Raw genomic sequence first — 19,073 nt, forward strand, 5'->3', positions numbered from 1 at the left:
TATTTATTTAATTTGAAACGAAAAACGTAGCTAGAATTCGTGTTTTCTATCCGGCTTACAGTGTTTTTCGTAAAAATGTTTGACATGTTTCGGATGTTCCTTCAGAGTTGAAGATAGTTTACTTCCTAGTCCAAACCTCCCGCAGGACGACGGGGGATGGAAGCGGGCAGGGTTTGAATCCTCTCGACCGTCGATAAATCCGAACGACAGTCCAGCGCGCAAACCGCACGACCAGGCAGCCATCCAGTGTCCTATGTATGAGTTGTGTATGTATCAAGAGATCTCTTAAGCTATCAAACGGATTCGCGTGAAATTTTGTGCACATGTTTCTTTTACTAAGTTTCTTGCTGAAACACTTTTAGACAGATTAGCACCCAGCACGCCGATATTAACAAAAAGAAACGAAAGCTTTCGATCTAGCCATTTTTAAAATTTATTTCCTCAAAAGGCCACAGTCTGAGTCCAAATATTTAATAATACGAAAAAGACTTCCGGTATGTTTTTTTTTTCTCGCTAAAATAGAAAATAGCTGTGTCAATATGTATATACAACGTTTATAAAAAGAAGGAGGATGTATTGCTTTTTTTTTTTGTTTTTTTTCGGTGGAGGGAGGGTAAAATACAAAAATAGTTTGAAATATTTCGTTATTGAATTAACAATTCGAAATTAGAGTCTATTTTGTAGACTAGCTCAACTGTTTGTTGGGTCGGTTGGGGGGGGGGGAGAAAGTGATTCTAGAATTTACCGGCTAAAATTATGTGTACGTGTGTGATTGTGTTTGTGATTGTGTTTGTGGGGGTGGGTATAAAGCTGGCAGTTCCTATGCAACTGTATCGTCTGTGTAGGACACTTATAGGATAATGGTTAGGGCCTGAAAGAATACAACTGTAACGTCTGTGTAGGACACTAGTAGGATAATGGTTAGGGCCTGAAAGAATACAACTATAACGTCTGTGTAGGACACTAGTAGGATAATGGTTAGGGCCTGAAAGAAACAGAACGAGAGGGAGAGAGAGGGGAAGACTGGGGGCAAGTATTTTGATGCACACTGTGCAGTTAGATAGAAAAAGAGAAAGAAAGAGAGAAGGAGAGAAAGACAGAGAGAGAGAGAGAGAAAGAGAGAAGGAGAGAAAGACACAGAGAGAGAGAAAGAGAGAAGAAGAGAAAGACACACAGAGAGAGAAAGAGAGAAGGAGAGAAAGATGGATATGGAGAGAAAGACACAGAGAGAGAGAGAGAAAGAGAGAAGGAGAGAAAGATGGATATGGAGAGAAAGACACAGAGAGAGAGAAAGAGAGAAGGAGAGAAAGACACAGAGAGAGAGAAAGAGACAATGAGAAAAAAAAAAAGATGGATATGGAGAGAAAGACACAGAGAGAGAGAAGGAGAGAGAGAGAAAGAGCGAAATGTTCACTTCAACAGATTCTGGAAATCACAAGCTTCAAAGTATTTAAGCGGGCTCGTTAAATTGTGGGCCGTAAGAAGAAAAAAAAAGATTGTGTCGCTGTCTGGCCTGAATAAACAACATATAACACTGTAAAAAAATAAATAAACGGGCGTAGCCGGTGGGTAATGCTGGTACTTGTTTTTTAAATTTTAAACTAATAAATGTCATCGATAACAAAGTAGTTAAGAGTTGTCATTTATATACCCAGTATTTATTTATATTTGTTTTTACAAAGACAAGGTTCGCCCCTGTTATAGCTCTCAGTTATAGCTACCTTCCTCCTGTTATATTTAACCTTTTCCAAGTAATAACTATCTTCCTCTCAGTTACATATAACCTTCTCTCAGATCTTGTCGCTTCTCATTGTAAACAACCCAGCCACAAGTTAATCTACCCAGATCCCCACTCAAAGCTAATCAGGCTTCAAATCTGTTTTAGGATATCGTCTGCTCCTTTCCAGTCTGTCATCGTTTGCTAACTCAGAGAAGCCAATGAAGCGGAACCAATCCACTGCCGATGAGCGAGATAAGACTTGGTAAGAATTAAGATTCGACAACTAATCTATATTTTGTTTCATGAAATAAAAATTAATGACTTTTTTAAATTCAACTAATTAATTATTATGAAGTGATCATATTTCTCTATTTATTTGGTTACAGTGTGGATAGTATGAATCCCTTTCTAATCTTCTTTGGAATCTCAGCCAATATTTTGAGTCAAGGTTTGTCTACATATGCAAAAGTAACTAAACTAAAATAAGATCTAATTTAAGAATTATGATAACTTACAAATAAAAACATACAAAAAAAGAATGCACAACAGAGGCAAGATGGCCCATAAAAGAGGCATATAAAGCCCAAAAAAGAGGCAAAGGAAAGAGGCATAAAGCCCAAGGATTCCTATGATGATAAAGCTAAAACTGAATAGCGCAAATTCTGAGGTTTCCTTTTAAAAATAAATAAATAAGTCAAACTAGTTACTACGCCATATTTCGCCATCAACCATTTTACTGCGTTCGTGGTACAGACAATCAACCATCTTAGCATGTCCAATGCCAACGTTAACCATCTTACTGCTTCCTTGGCCGGCATCAACCATTTGTAAAATGTTTTACATGTTTCGGATGTTTCTTCAGAGTTGAAGATAATTAGCTTACTTCCTAGTCCAAACCTCCCGCAGGACGACGGGGGATGGGAGCGGGCAGGGTTTGAACCCTGGACCATCGATAAATCCGAACGACAGTCCAGCGCGCAAACCGCACGACCAGGCAGCCAACCATTTTACTGCGTCCTAGGCCGACATCAACCAACTTACTGCGTCTTATGTCGCCATTTAACATTTACTGCGTCCTATTCGATATAAACCATCTTACTTTGTCCTAGTCAACATTAGGTAACTTACCTAGACCTTTTTCCCACTTCAAAAAATTCATTGCTTCCAGGTTCGGCATCAAGCAGCTTACCGCTCTTAAGGGCCGATAACAAACATCGTATTGCGTTATGAGTTTTCGTGTGTCAATGTTGAGTCTTTGGATGACATCGTATAGCTTCGTAGTTATAGTATTGTTATAGAAGTGATTCTAGTTAAAATGCATAAGTCTAGATTGTTTAGTTGTAACATTTTAAGATTAGTGTCTCAAAGGCCGATAACAAACATCGTTTTGTATTCTGAGCTTCATGTTCTGCTTCCTAGCTTCTTAGGACGACATTGTCAAGCTTCGTAGTTTGAGTATTGTTACAGAAGTGGTTGTAGTTAAATGCATAATTCTAGATTGTTTAGTTGTAAAATTTTAAGATTAGTGTTTTAAGACCCCTGAATATTTTCCAGATACTGTCGGCCTCACAAACTCAATAATTCTAAGTCAACACACACAAAACTTGGCTGACCTGTGGTCAATGGGAGTGGAAGTGACCACCAAAGATAAACTGGAGTGCGCCATGTACTGTCTTTATAACCAGACAGGTTGTCAAAGTTTTTCATTTGACCTACAGACAGGAACGTGTCGTTTAGGTGAGTGTTTATTTTTAATGTTGGTGTTTAAATGTTATTCTGACTTCCTTTCTTTTTTTTTAACGGTCATTTTCTCTTTCTCTCATTCTCTTTCTATCTCTGCCGTGTTCTCTCTGTCTCTCTTTCTCTCTCTCTCGTGCTCTCTCTCTCTCTCTCGTGCTCTATCTCTCTCTAGTTTAGTCTTGTCTCTCTTTCTCTCTCTTTCTATCTGGCAAATTTCTTATTCCATATGTGAGGACTAATTCGTACTAGTGCTCCATCTTCCCTAGTGCCATTAGAGAATGGAATGGGTTGCCTGAATCAGCCAGGAAAACCAATGACTTAGCAGAGTGTAAATCACTGATTAACATGCATGACTAGATTGACACATGAAATGCGTAGGGCGTTATATATTATCTTCCTTTTTCAAGTAACGTCTATAATTGATAAGATAAGATAGGGTTTAGTGTAAAGGTAATAGAAATATATACCCAAACTAGTTGATAATTACATTAAAAAATCACAGACAGACACAAAACAGTAAGTTACAAGTAAAATAAGCAGATGGAGAGACAGTAAGTTACAAGTAAAATAAGCTGATGGAGAGACAGTAAGTTACAAGTAAAATAAGCTGATGGAGAGACAGTAAGTTACAAGTAAAATAAGCTGATGGAGAGACAGTAAGTTACAAGTAAAATAAGCTGATGGAGAGACAGTAAGTTACAAGTAAAATAAGCTGATGTCAGAGAGAAATCTTGACTAACAGAATGGGCTTGGCAACAGAGATCATCGATGACCTACTTTGAAACCCAAATAGTTCGCTTCGCCTCACTTTTATGGCTTTTTTAAAAAGACACTTCTAGAAGCTATAATAAATTGATGATCTTTTTCAATGAATATTTTTCTTGTCGCAGAAAAGTTTATTTGTTTACACGAGGTCGAGGTCACAACTTGAAGCTTCGCCGGTCATCTAGAGCATCTTTTAACAGAGCACAAAATGAACGCACACTTTTTTGTTCATGTTATGTCTCCCTCTTTCCCCCCTTCTCGGATCAAGTTGAAACTTCCTACAATTATTCGTTGTTCCTACAAAACATGGATCAATTAAAAAAAACAACACAATAACCAATTGGTTAATTAAATATTGGTAGTTAGTTAATTTAATTTTTTTATATGGAAAAAGGAGAAATAAATCCTGAATTGAGATATATGACTGTAAATGTAAGGTTCTTCCCTTAAATAAGCTTTTTTTTTTGTTGTATTTTCATCGACCAGGATATTGTATCATCCCTTGGCCTAACAGTACAAGTCGTACTGTACAGTTGTATCAGGTGGAGCAGCCCAAGTGTGAGAGCACAGCCGGGTTCCAGGTCTACACTTCTGGTAACATCAGCGCATGTCTCTTTATGTCCCAAGACTGGATGAACTTTACGGACTCAGCGACCCAATGCGAAGGTATTAAAGTAGTTCCTCCCATTTTTGCCTCAAACTCGTAGGAACTGGCTTTTTTCAGTTCACAGACCATCGCCCACTGGGGTGCCTAATGACCGAGTCCATTTGTGGCTTTTTGTTAGAGAAGGCCTCACCACTGACCTGCAACGTCATAACCTGTGGGCGGTTTAGAACAATAGCTCGTTGTCACTCCGTGCAGACCTGTGACGTGGCCACGAGCTATGGGTCTAAACTACCCACAGGTTGTGAAGTTGCAGTTCAGTGTTGAGGCCTTCTATTATTATTATTATTATATCTTTTATATAGCGCTACTTTCATGCTTATAGCATGCCCAGAGCGCTTTGGTCCAATCTCATTTGTGTACCTGCGGGGGTATCTAGGAGTTGGTTTTCCGTGCTGCCTTTAGGCGCTCAGTAAACACAACTCTGCCCGAGTCGGGTGTCGAACCTCGAGCCCCCTTCTAGGTAGCCAAGCCATGTTCAAGCGCACTTGGCGTCTCGACCACGCTTCCCATTCTATTAAGAATGGTGTAGCTCCATTGCACTGGTGGGGATGGAAATCAGGTACACGGCAGATGAGGTACAGAGAAGGAATATAGGGGAAGATTTACCCGGTGACACGAGCGTCTTGGGATACGAGCCATTGGTAATAGGGATGTCAAAATCGACACGTGCTTGAGTTTGTCCCAGACATACGTTTGTTCATATAGGCCAGTGGAGGCAATGTTTGTTTGTTTGTTTTACATGTTTCGGATGTTCCTTCAGAGTTGAAGATAATTACTTCCTAATCCAAACCTCACGCAGGACGACGGGGGATGGGAGCGGGCAGGGTTTGAACCCTCGACCGTCGATAAATCCGAAGGACAGTCCAGCGCGCAAACCGCACGACCAGGCAGCCATCCAATAACCGAGACCACTCCTAATGGGGGGTCTCAATACTGACCTTCGCAACCTGTAAGGTGGCAACGATTTGTTGGTCTAAACTGCCCACAGGTTGCGACGTCACAGGACAGTGTTTAGGCCTTCTGTAACGACTAGTCTTCAAATAAATTAACACTGTAGTAACCAGCTCATTTCGCCTGTGGTCCGTCTCTATAAAGATTGATCTTGTCTGGAGCATACATATTCCCAACGTCAACCATCCTAGTAAGTCCATTGCCAACGTCAACCATCCTAGTATGTCCATTGCCAACGTCAACCATCCTAGTAAGTCCATTGCCAACGTCAACCATCCTAGTATGTCCATTGCCAACGTCAACCATCCTAGTAAGTCCATTGCCAACGTCAACCATCCTAGTAAGTCCATTGCCAACGTCAACCATCTTAGTATGTCCATTGCCAACGTTAACCATCTTAGTATGTCCATTGCCAACGTCAACCATCTTAGTATGTCCATTGCCAACGTCAACCATCCTAGTATGTCCATTGCCAACGTCAATCATCTTAGTATGTCCATTGCCAATGTTAACCATCTAGGCGTCTCGGTTCTGGGCGAGTCTGAAACCCCGTCTTGTCATAAGTTTGACTTCTGCCTTCGAATCTCGGCGTCAGGTATTTCTCTGCCACCTTCTCTAGTCTCATTATCATCTCTGCCTGTGGTCCTATCTGGATTAAGTGAGGGCATAGCGCTATTATACCAGTACAAAGTGCGGTTAAGGAAAGGGAAACAACTCCGACTTCATTAGAAAATGAATGAGCAAATTACTTGTTATCTGCCGGTGGTTGATCTAACTAAATCCAATGACTAAGTGGCTTGCATGACACACTATTCTGTAATAAATGTAGAGCTACAAGATATATGCTTTTGCTTTGCAGTTTGTAAATGGTTATAGACTTATGTTTGTTATTAATATATCTTGACGTTGCCCATAGAACTACAGTTAAAAAGGTTAGAGAACTCTGCTAGTTGGTTTGTTAGTAATGTTGTGTTTTTTTTTTTAATTTGATAAATACCACAACGGTTTAAAAGGTTAATGTGCTCTGCAGTAAGTGATATTTCCATAGTGATTATAGAACTATAGAACTAACAATTGCTTAAAGTACCGAAAAATAAAAAAATTGCATAAAAGTACTCACGTGTTTCATATTCCTTAGAGTACTCATAATTTTCATACTGCCAAAGTACAATTAATTTAGTTCTCATATTGCCTAAAGTACTCGTATTTCCAGATTAATCACAATTTTCATATTGTCCAAAGCGCTCACAATTCTGACATTGCCTAAAGTACTCACAATTCTCATACTGCCAAAACTACAATTAATTTTCATATCGCCCAAAGAACCCACAATTCTCAAATTGCCCAAAGTATCCAAAATTCTCATATCGTCCAAAGAACCCACAATTCTCATATCGCCCAAAGTATCCTAAATTCTCATATCGTCCAAAGAACCCACAATTCTCAAATCGCCCAAAGTATTCAAAATTCTCATATCGTCCAAAGAACCCACAATTCTCATACTGCCAAAACTACAATTAATTCTCATATCGCCCAAAGAACCCACAATTCTCAAATTGCCCAAAGTATTCAAAATTCTCATATCGTCCAAAGAACCCACAATTCTCATACTGCCAAAACTACAATTAATTCTCATATCGCCCAAAGTATCCTAAATTCTCATATCGTCCAAAGAACCCACAATTCTCATATCGCCCAAAGTATCCTAAATTCTCATATCGTCCAAAGAACCCACAATTCTCAAATCGCCCAAAGTATTCAAAATTCTCATATCGTCCAAAGAACCCACAATTCTCATACTGCCAAAACTACAATTAATTCTCATATCGCCCAAAGAACCCACAATTCTCAAATTGCCCAAAGTATTCAAAATTCTCATATCGTCCAAAGAACCCACAATTCTCATATCGCCCAAAGTATCTAAAATTCTCATATCGTCCAAAGAACCCACAATTCTCATATCGCCCAAAGTATCTAAAATTCTCATATCGTCCAAAGAACCCACAATTCTCATATCGCACAAAGTATCTAAAATTCTCATATTGCCTGAAGTCCGTATCCCTTTTGATCCCTTCATGGCCAGTTCTGCATGCCTCTTACCTCTCCTTCGTGTAGAACATACATCTTTGATTAGTGACTTTGTGACCTATGCTGCCCGAGAGACAAAAAAAAAATAGATAAAGAAAATGTAAACTTGTACATATAAAGTACACAATTGTAATATGAAGTACACATTTTAACTACTGTCTTGATTAGCTTTGAACTCCACTTTAATGTCACTGAAGTTTGTGGAGAAACTGGAGATTCTGAAGAAGAACGCTGCTGACACCTCCTACATCGGTCTCGATGACATGAAGACGGAGGGGGCATTTACATGGCACGACGACCATACTGTCATACAAGATGAACTTAAACCAAAACTATTCAATCCAGGTAAGTATATAGGGAAAGCTCGCTAGTAGATTTGTTTGGTTTGTCCGCCTGTCGGTCCGTCCGTGTATTCTTACTTTTATGTAATAACAAAAGTAATCTTTTAAAGTTTAATTGGGCCTACTAGTAGCTCTTCCAACAGAACACACAGACATTTTTAAAATTTATAATGCTTTATAATTTATACTAAACAAATAGCAAAGCTGTATCCATTCTTCTTCTTCTTCTTCTAGCTAGCTTTATTGCTGCTGAGCTGTCAGCTCTTTTGCAGACTGTTCCAAGGAAAAATAGTGTGCTGTTTTCTTCAGTTGTTCAGCACTGCCGTACAGGGTGTTGGTTATGTTGGGCTGTAGTGGAAGTAGGGTCTGGTGGATTAGGGAGGGCCATTCAAAGAGGATATGGTTTTACAGTTTCAAAGGGATGGGCGCAGTGTGGGGAAGTTGTGTGGAGTTTATATTGTTCAGATGGTAATTTAATAGTGGTGTGTGTCCTGTTCTTAGTTGGAAAATAGTAGATTGTTTTTTGCGGGGGAGGAAGTTAATACTGTCCAGTTTGTTAGGCATAGTCATTTCTTTGTACATGGCTCTGCCTGTGTTTCCTGATGCCCATTGGTTGACCACTCCTCTTTGTGATTGTTGACTAACATTGACCTTAGGGTGAGGTAGTTAACAGGTCTATCTGATTGTTCCATAGATGAACCTGCCTTTGATAGCTTATCTGCCTTTTCATTTACCATGATGCCAATGTGTCTAGGGATCCACTGTAGTGTGATATTGATATTTAATTTTGATATCTGATGGATTATCACAATGAGTGTTGTCAACTCTCTTGGGCTGTTTGAGGTGCTGCTGTTAATTGCTTGCAGAGTAGATTGGGAGTCTGTAAAGACAACAATATCTGATGGTGGTTGCACTCCTTCATATAATGTGTTTTCCACTATCTGTAGTGCTATGGTAATTGCCTCAATTTCGGCTTGGAAAGCTGTATCTATCAGTGTTACGGATAATTCCAAATCATGAGTTGCCCTTCCTGATACAGTTTCATCTGCTGTTACTATTTATAGGCGATTGTTTTAAATGTGATATATTTTAACAAAAGTTTATATCAACTAAAGCTGTCTGTCTGTCTGTCTGTCTGTCTGTCTGGTGCACATTTTGATCACGTTATTTCTCTCACACCCATTCCCTGATCAGTTATAATTTATTTATTGTATCTTGTGGAACATGAGTTTATTTTTTTTTTAGTTTTAGAAGCAAAAAAAACGCTTTGCTTTTATGGCTGTGACGTGTAAAATAAAATTTTATTCATTTTTTTTTTTTATATCTTTTGTGTGTGTGTGTGTGATCTAAACGTGACAGACTGACGGATGTCAGGTTTCACTTTAATGCTTGGCTGGACTAGGTTCCTGTGGCTCGATAGGGGCTTGATAATTGTTATACAATTAGGAACAATTACTACTAAATATATTTAACTCCAACTCCAGAATAACACTAATTCCATGAAATAATAAATGATACTTTACTACTTAGAAATCCAAAGAGCAAAAATAGTGACATCAAACTTCAATGTATATATTATACATACAACACCAGTCCAGGAACATAATACAACTAACTACAAAATTCACTCTATCAACCAAGGGAAACTCCCATTCAAAAACATTACGTGTATACTGTTCACATTCATGCCTGGGAGGGGGGGGGGAGAGAAATAAACAAAGGGATATAACTCTTTCATACTTAAATAGTACAAAGCAATAACACAATCACTCTCACCATACCTGCCCCTGACATCGGACAACACAAAATTAATAATGGCTTGCCCCCTTCAGGCGAATCTTCAAAGATCAATATGTCAGTCTTGAATCAGTAAAAAAAAAATATTTTACAATTATGTTTTTTTTTTTACCTCTTAAGGGGGTCCCTGCATTTTGCGAAATATTTTATATTTAATGTAAAAAAAAAAAAATTCGAACACTCTTTGGGTGACCCCTCATAAGTGGAACCCGGGGGGGATTTAAACTCTCCCCCTTCCTCCACTATAGCTACGCCACTGCTGTGGAGACGAAACTCAGTATCGAAGCTCGATAGAAGAGTTTACAAACTGGTGCACCGACAACTTTCTAGAACTGAATGTCACAAAAACTAAAGAACTTATAATAGATTTTAGAAAGAAAAAACAAACTATACGTGAACTGCAAATAAACACTACATCTATAAAACAAGTAAAGGCATATAAATATCTAGGCATTATCATCAACAACAAGCTTTCATGGGAAGACCACCTTGGAACTCTGACAAAGAAAACAGCCCAGCGACTCTTTTTTCTATACAAACTCAACAGTTTTAAATTAAACAAGAAGATCCTTGAGACATTTTACGGCTCGACAGTACAAAATCTGCTAACATACGGAATAAGTTGTTGGCAAGGCAACGCCTCATCTAAACTGTTGCAACGTCTAGAAAACATCATTAAAAAAGCATCAAAAATTACACTCACAACATTACCACATTTAAAGGAACTTTTTGAACAAACGTGCCTAAGAAAAATCGAAAAAATCTTGGAAGACAACGGCCACCCGCTCCATCAGAACTACGCCAGGTCGTCGCGAAGTGGGCGACTGCTGTCAATCAAAACAAGAACGGAGCGGTACAAAAACTCGTTCGTACCTCACTCGGTCAGACTCTATCACCGCCACTCATTGATCAGGGAACATGAAATGCACCAAGATACCTGTGTGTAGTCGCTGAATGAACTCTTTATGTTGTCTGTTGTATTTATGTGTATTTTTCTGTTGTGTTGTCTTTATATGAGAAACGAGTCCTTGTAATCACAACAAATTTCCGTAAGGATCAATAAAGCAGTCTTAGTCTTAGTCTTAGTCTTAGTCATAATCAAAATTTGAAGCGGATTACGCCAACGCCTCAAACAAAACGAATCCGTAGGGGGTCTACGCGGGCTGTTGTTAGACGTAGCTTAGCGCTGCATCAAAGGCCGGCCCAGCGTCTGATCGTAATACTTTCTTGGCGGAGAGGTTTAGGGAGGGGGGAGGGTAACAATGATATGTTTCACTATCTAAACTGTACATTATTACACCCCTACTTCTAAAGTGGTCTAGGAGGAAAGGTCATCACTAACATACACCTCTGAAAATCGTACATCAAATTGCCATTGGCTTATGATTAGATACGCCTCGTCTTAATCTTGCAAAACTTTATTTCCAGGTGAACCCAATAATGGCGTCAACGAGGAGGACTGCGTGAACTTTGAACCCGGAAACGATGCTCTCAATGACGTCACGTGCTCCGATGTCAACTACTACATTTGCGAGAAGACGTGTTTTTATTTCTAACACCCATTCAGCCTCTGTCTAGTTCTTATATCATAGTCTATTCCGCCTCTGTCTAGTTCTTATATCATGACTCATTCAGCCTCTGTCTAGTTCTTATATCATGACCCATTCAGCCTCTGTCTAGTTCTTATATCATAGTCTATTCAGCCTCTGTCTAGTTCTCTAGTTCTTATATCATAGTCTATTCAGCCTCTGTCTAGTTCTTATATCATAGTCTATTCAGCCTCTGTCTAGTTCTTATATTATGACCCATTCAGCCTCTGTCTAGTTCTTATATCATGACCCATTCAGCCTCTGTCTAGTTCTTATATCATAGTCTATTCAGCCTCTGTCTAGTTCTTATATCATAGTCTATTCAGCCTCTGTCTAGTTCTTACATCATAGTCTATTCAGCCTCTGTCTAGTTCTTATATCATGACCCATTCAACCTGTCTAGTTCTTATATCATGACCCATTCACCTCTGTCTAGTTCTTATATCATAGTCTATTCAGCCTCTGTCTAGTTCTTACATCATAGTCTATTCAGCCTCTGTCTAGTTCTTATATCATGATCCATTCAACCTCTGTCTAGTTCTTATATCATAGTCTATTCAGCCTCTGTCTAGTTCTTATATCATGACCCATTCAACCAGTCTAGTTCTTATATTATAGTCTATTCAGCCTCTGTCTAGTTCTTACATTATGACCCATGCAGCCTCTGTCTAAATCTTATATTATGACCCATGCAGCCTCTGTCTAGTTCTTACATTATGACCCATGCAGCCTCTGTCTAGTTCTTATATCATAGTCTATTCAGCCTCTGTCTAGTTCTTATATCATAGTCTATTCAGCCTCTGTCTAGTTCTTATATCATAGTCTATTCAGCCTCTGTCTAGTTCTTATATCATAGTCTATTCAGCCTCTGTCTAGTTCTTATATCATAGTCTATTCAGCCTCTGTCTAGTTCTTATATCATAGTCTATTCAGCCTCTGTCTAGTTCTTATATCATAGTCTATTCAGCCTCTGTCTAGTTCTTACATTATGACCCATTTAGCTTCTGTCTAGTTCTTATATTATGACCCATTCAACCTCTGTCTAGTTCTTATACTATGACCCATTCAGCCTCTGTCTAGTTCTTATACTATGACCCATTCAGCCTCTGTCTAGTTCTTATATTATGACCCATTCAGCCTCTATCTAGTTCTTATATTATGACCCATTCAGCCTCTGTCTAGTTCTTATATTATGACCCATTCAGCCTCTGTCTAGTTCTTATATTATGACCCATTCAGCCTCTGTCTAGTTCTTATATTATGACCCATTCAGCCTCTGTCTAGTTCTTATATTATGACCCATTCAGCCTCTGTCTAGTTCTTATATTATGACCCATTCAGCCTCTGTCTAGTTCTTATATTATGACCCATTCAGCTTCTGTCTAGTTCTTATATTATGACCCATTCAACTTCTGTCTAGTTCTTATATTATGACCCATTCAGCTTCTGTCTAGTTCTTATATTATGACCCATTCAACTTCTGTCTAGTTCTTATATTATGACCCATTCAGCTTCTGTCTAGTTCTTATATTTTGACCCATTCAGCTTCTGTCTAGTTCTTATATTATGACCCATTCAGCTTCTGTCTAGTTCTTATATTATGACCCATTCAGCCTCTGTCTAGTTCTTATATTATGACCCATTCAGCTTCTGTCTAGTTCTTATATTATGACCCATTCAACTTCTGTCTAGTTCTTATATTATGACCCATTCAGCTTCTGTCTAGTTCTTATATTATGACCCATTCAGCTTCTGTCTAGTTCTTATATTATGACCCATTCAGCTTCTGTCTAGTTCTTATATTATGACCCATTCAGCCTCTGTCTAGTTCTTATATTATGAACCATTCCACTTCTGTCTAGTTCTTATATTATGACCCATTCAGCCTCTGTCTAGTTCTTATATTATGACCCATTCAGCCTCTGTCTAGTTCTTATATTATGACCCATTCAACCTCTGTCTAGTTCTTATATTATGACCCATTCAGCCTCTGTCTAGTTCTTATACTATGACCCATTCAGCCTCTGTCTAGTTCTTATATTATGACCCATTCAGCCTCTGTCTAGTTCTTATACTATGACCCATTTCACCTCTGTCTAGTTCTTATACTATGACCCATTCCACCTCTGTCTAGTTCTTATATTATGACCCATTCCACCTCTGTCTAATTCTTATATTATGACCCATTTAGCCTCTGTCTAGTTCTTATACTATGACCCATTCCACCTCTGTCTAGTTCTTATACTATGACCCATTCCACCTCTGTCTAGTTCTTATATTATGACCCATTCCACCTCTGTCTAGTTCTTATTTCATGATCCATTCACCTCTGTCTAGTTCTTATATCATGATCCATTCAACCTCTGTCTAGTTCTTATATCATAGTCAATTCAGCCTCTGTCTAGTTCTTATATTATGACCCATTCAATCTTTTTCTAGTTCTTATATTATAAACCATTTAACCTCTTTCTAGTTCTTATATCATAGTCTATTTAGCCTCTGTCTAGTTCTTACATCATGACCCATCCAACCTGTGTCTAGTAATAATGTTATGGCCATTGTGATATAAACTGTTACTTCCTATACTTCGTGAGCCACAAAGGCATCTAGTATGTTTCTAATGTATTTCTAAAACTTACATTTATAAAGGTTTTGTATGTATAAACTACATTCCTCGAGCTCAGACTGATGATTAAGTAAGAAATAAATAAAAAAGTTGTATTCAAGTGTTTCATTTTCCTTTGTTAATCTTGTTAGTTCAACTACATAATCAATACAACTTATTATTAATTAGCGTTTGTTTTAATTAATGAATTTGACGTCCTTCAGTCGTAGCAAGACTTTGGTTTATCTCGTAGCAAGACTTTGGTTTATCTCGTAGCAAGACTTTGGTTTATCTCGTAGCAAGACTTTGGTTATTGTGAGGATGCATATTTAGAGGATTTACAGAATAAGTGAATGAAATCGGAGATTATTTTTCCAACCAGGAAATCGCCAGTCAAACAAGATATATACAATTAAATGGTAATTTACTTTTGCTTGGACCAATGTTAGAATAAGCTACCTCTTTTGGGTCTCCACTCATGCCACGCAGCAACAAAGAAGTAATTGTTCTTTCTTCTCTAGAGTCATTAGTACGAGGAGCGGGTTTTCCCGAATCAGCCCTTACAACCATTGACCTAGCACTGCTAGCAGAGTCTGCCTCAAATTACAAAAAACACGTCATCAGACCTGTTTATTACTTTATCCCTTTATTCGTCCATCAAGTTATCCCTATCCGTCTATCCTTTTTTCCATTTATCCGTTTATCCCTTTAGACGTCTATTCGTTCATCCGTCTATCAGCCTATACTTTTATCCCTTTATTCGTTTATACGTTTATCCCTATAGCCCTACATCTGTTTATCCCTATAGCACTAAATCCGTTTATCTCTATAGCACTACATCCGTTTATCCCTATAGCACTACATCCGTTTATCCCAATAGCATTACATCCATTTATCCCTATAGCACTACATCCGTTTATCCCTATAGCACTACATCCGTTTATCCCTATAGCACTACATCCATTTATCCCAAGAGCACTACATCCGTTTATCCCTATAGCATTACATCCATTTATCCCTATAGCACTACATCAATTTATCCCTATAGCACTACATCCGTTTATCCCTATAGCACTACATCCGTTTATCCCTATAGCACTACATCCGTTTATACCTATAGCACTTCATCCGTTTATCCCTATAGCACTTCATCCATTTATCCCAAGAGCACTACATCCGTTTATCCCTATAGCATTACATCCATTTATCCCTATAGCATTACATCCATTTATCCCTATAGCACTACATCCGTTTATCCTTATAGCCCTACATCCGTTTATCCCTATAGCCCTACATCCGTTTATCCCTATAGCATTACATCTGTTTATCTTTATAGCACTAAATCCGTTTATCCCTATAGCACTACATCCGTTTATCGCTATAGCACAACACCCGTTTATCCCTATAGCACTACATCCGTTTATCCCTATAGCACTACATTCGTTTATCCCTATAGCATTACATCCATTTATCCCTATAGCACTACATCTGTTTATCTTTATAGCACTAAATCCGTTTATCCCTATAGCACTACTTCCGTTTATCCCTATAGCACAACACCTGTTTATCCCTTTAGCACTACATCCGTTTATCGCTATAGCACTACATCAGTTTATCCCTATAGCACTACATCCGTTTATCCCTATAGCATTACATCCGTTTATCCCTATAGCACTACGTCCGTTTATCCCTATAGCACTTCATCCGTTTATCCCTATAGCACTACATCCGTTTATCCCTATAGCACTACATCCGTTTATTCCAAGAGCACTACATCCGTTTATTCCTATAGCATTACATCCATTTATCCCTAGAGCACTACATCTGTTTATCTTTATAGCACTAAATCCGTTTATCCCTATAGCCCTACATCTGTTTATCCCTATAGCACTAAATCCGTTTATCTCTATAGCACTACATCCGTTTATCCCTATAGCACTACATCCGTTTATCTCTATGGCACTACATCCGTTTATCCCTATAGCCATATATCCGTTTATCCTTATAGCCATATATCCGTTTATTCCTATAGCACTACATCCGTTTATCCCTCTAGCCATACATCCGTTTATCCCTATAGCACTACATCCGTTTATCCCTATAGCACTACGTCAGTTTATCTCTATAGCACTACATCCGTTTATCCCTATAGCAGTAAATCCGTTTATCCCTATAGCACTACGTCAGTTTATCCCTATAGTACTACATCCGTTTATCCCTATAGCACTACTTCCGTTTATCCCTATAGCACTACGTCAGTTTATCCCTATAGCACTACTTCCGTTTATCCCTATAGCACTACGTCAGTTTATCCCTATAGCACTACATTCGTTTATCCCTATAGCCCTATATACTTGGGCAAATTTGACCTCAAACCTGAAGCATATATTTTCATTATTATTTATTATTTGAATTATTTATAAGCTTAATAATTGACATGAAAACGAATATACAAATCTCGTAGCTCATTCGATCTGGTATTTACTTCATCTGTAACTCTAGACTTGTCGGTGTTCTAGCTGTTACATGTTTGTCTTTGTAAATTAGGTCGATGAATATCATTATTCGATAAACAATACTCAATATTATTCCGTAACATCGCCACATCTGGGTAATCTATCTCCTTCCTTCTCCTATCCCCCGCCCTTTTGTTTGTATAATTAGGTCAATATATCTTTTTTTTTTTTCCCTATCAGACTGACCCCCCCTTCCCCCACATCAAAAACTCAAAATACACATATTGACGAATGATCATCTTGCATCTTATATATTAAAGACGTTCCATTCAAAGTACAAGATAATGACGTCTTGGGTGTGTCCGTGCGTTAATCTAATCGTGCATTTTCATTAGAGACTGTAACGAAGTCATTGGTTTTCCTGGCTGATTCAGGCAACCCGCTCCGTGCGCTAATAGCATTAAGGAAAAATAAGCACTTACGACTTTGTTCCAGAATATGGTGCATCTAATAGTTAGTTTTATATTATATTATATTATATATATATATATATATATGTATTGATGTTTTATATATCTAAAACAACTTGCTACTATTTTGTAAAATGTTTTACATGTTTAGGATGTTCCTTCAGAGTTGAAGATAATTACTTCCTAGTCCAAACCTCCCGCAGGACGACGGGGGATGGGAGCGGGCAGAGTTTGAACCCTCGACCATCGATAAATCTGAACGACAGTCCAGCGCGCAAACCGCACGACCAGGCAGCCATCCAGGCAGCTCTGCAAAAGAGCTCACAGCTCAGCAGCAATAAAGCTGGCTAGAAGAAGAGGAAGAAGGTGTATGAATGTAAAATTTGGCCGACTAAAAAATCTAGAACTAGGCCTAATCGATGACAAAAAAAAGGATATCTCATTGATGAGTTTCGATTTAAAAAACTATTTCCCGGCACACTCTCTAAAATCATTCAGTCTTTCTTCACAAATCTGATCAATGCCCTGCCAGCCTCACAGCTCCAGGGTTATTGCTCCAAATGGCCTTCCCCCCCCCCTTTTCTGTATTGATGAGACCTATCCATATCATATCTCATCAATAAGTGTTTTCAAGTTCATATGTAAAATCTTCTAAATCCCATCTCTTGATTTTTTTTTTTATTCCTGGTCTGGTCTGGAGGATTCAAGGGCACTTACGAAGTTGTAAATCTGTCGTTGACTTGTAGCACCAAACTGCTGGTAGACAACTAACCGTTGTAGGCGTAATACTGATAAAATTTCAAATAACCTCCTTTTGTGAGCAAAACTAAAAAAAAACTTTATTTATAGCATAAATAAAATCAAGTTAGTATAAAATCAAATAAATGTACTAGACTTTAGTGATAATATTCTTAAAACAAAATCTAACTCACTACAATAAAAATAACACACTATTTCAGTCTGAAATTCTGGAGTCTTCTCCCTTAACTAAAACCAATTGACAACTATGCCGCCAATGTTACATCATTTACAGCCAATCGCTAACCTCTTCCCACCGTCACCATAGAAACACACACACACACACATACTCCATAACAGAGGGAGAAATGAGTATTCCCCGGAGGGAGGGAGATCTTTTAATGATGATATGCAAATAGCTAAAACTAAGTTAAGTTCAAAACTAGATGTAGATATCGCTAAAAGTTTCAATAGTCTGAGCCTCGATGACCGACCTAAACTATGAGCTCCATTCAAGGTCATGGCCACATTCTTCAATGCTTGTGAATCTTGGACGCTGACTGCAGAACAAGAGAGGGGGATCCTAGCAATGGAATTGAGATGCTACAGAAAACTCCTGGGTATCACATTTAAAGACCGCATCCTAAGCAAAGAGATTAAAGACAGGATTTGTTCAGTGTTGGGACCCCACGATGATTCGCTAACTATTGTCAACAAAACGCAATCTAAAACTCCACGGCCATATCACGAGGTCCTCAGTGCTCCCAAAAAAAAACTTCCTTCAGGGAACAGTACCAGGCAAAAACAGAAAAAAAAGGGGCGGACAAAGTAATGTTAAGACAACATTATAGAGTGTGTCTGTCATTTTTTATTAAAAACACAAGAAAAGAGGAATGGAGAAATGCGGTCAATGGGTCTTGTGTGGTGCCCCAAAGGTCAAACAGACTATAGGTGAAGGTGAAACTTGAATAAAGATAAAGACGTTATAACGAAAGCAATTTAACAAAAGAAAAATGCAAAAAGTCAAACACCATCAACAAAGAACATAAAACACATATAATCTAAAAATAGATATTGAAGCAGGTTTTTGGTTCAAGGACGACGCGAAGTGATAAAACGGGTCAAGGTCATCAATTTGTTTTTTTA

General features: G+C 38.4%; 1 protein-coding gene across 1 annotated transcript; it reads left to right on the forward strand.

The window, feature by feature from the left end:
* The first annotated feature begins 8,105 nt into the window (after positions 1–8,105).
* LOC106067611 (mannose-binding protein C-like) lies at positions 8,106–11,687 on the forward strand. Its single transcript, XM_056015995.1, has 2 exons — positions 8,106–8,276; positions 11,498–11,687. The coding sequence occupies exons 1-2, from the start codon at positions 8,117–8,119 to the stop codon at positions 11,623–11,625; spliced, it is 288 nt and encodes a 95-aa protein (XP_055871970.1). The 5' UTR covers positions 8,106–8,116; the 3' UTR covers positions 11,626–11,687.
* Positions 11,688–19,073: the final 7,386 nt, after the last annotated feature.

Source organism: Biomphalaria glabrata, chromosome 17 (assembly GCF_947242115.1).
Source record: "Biomphalaria glabrata chromosome 17, xgBioGlab47.1, whole genome shotgun sequence".
Lineage (NCBI taxonomy): Eukaryota > Metazoa > Mollusca > Gastropoda > Planorbidae > Biomphalaria > Biomphalaria glabrata.

Excerpts from the sequence above, each read along its gene's own strand:
- LOC106067611 (XM_056015995.1), top strand. The coding sequence starts at position 8,117 with ATGTCACTGAAGTTTGTGGAGAAACTGGAGATTCTGAAGAAGAACGCT. Across the intron at positions 8,277-11,497 it reads ACCAAAACTATTCAATCCAG|GTGAACCCAATAATGGCGTC; the intron begins GTAAGTATATAG and ends CTTTATTTCCAG.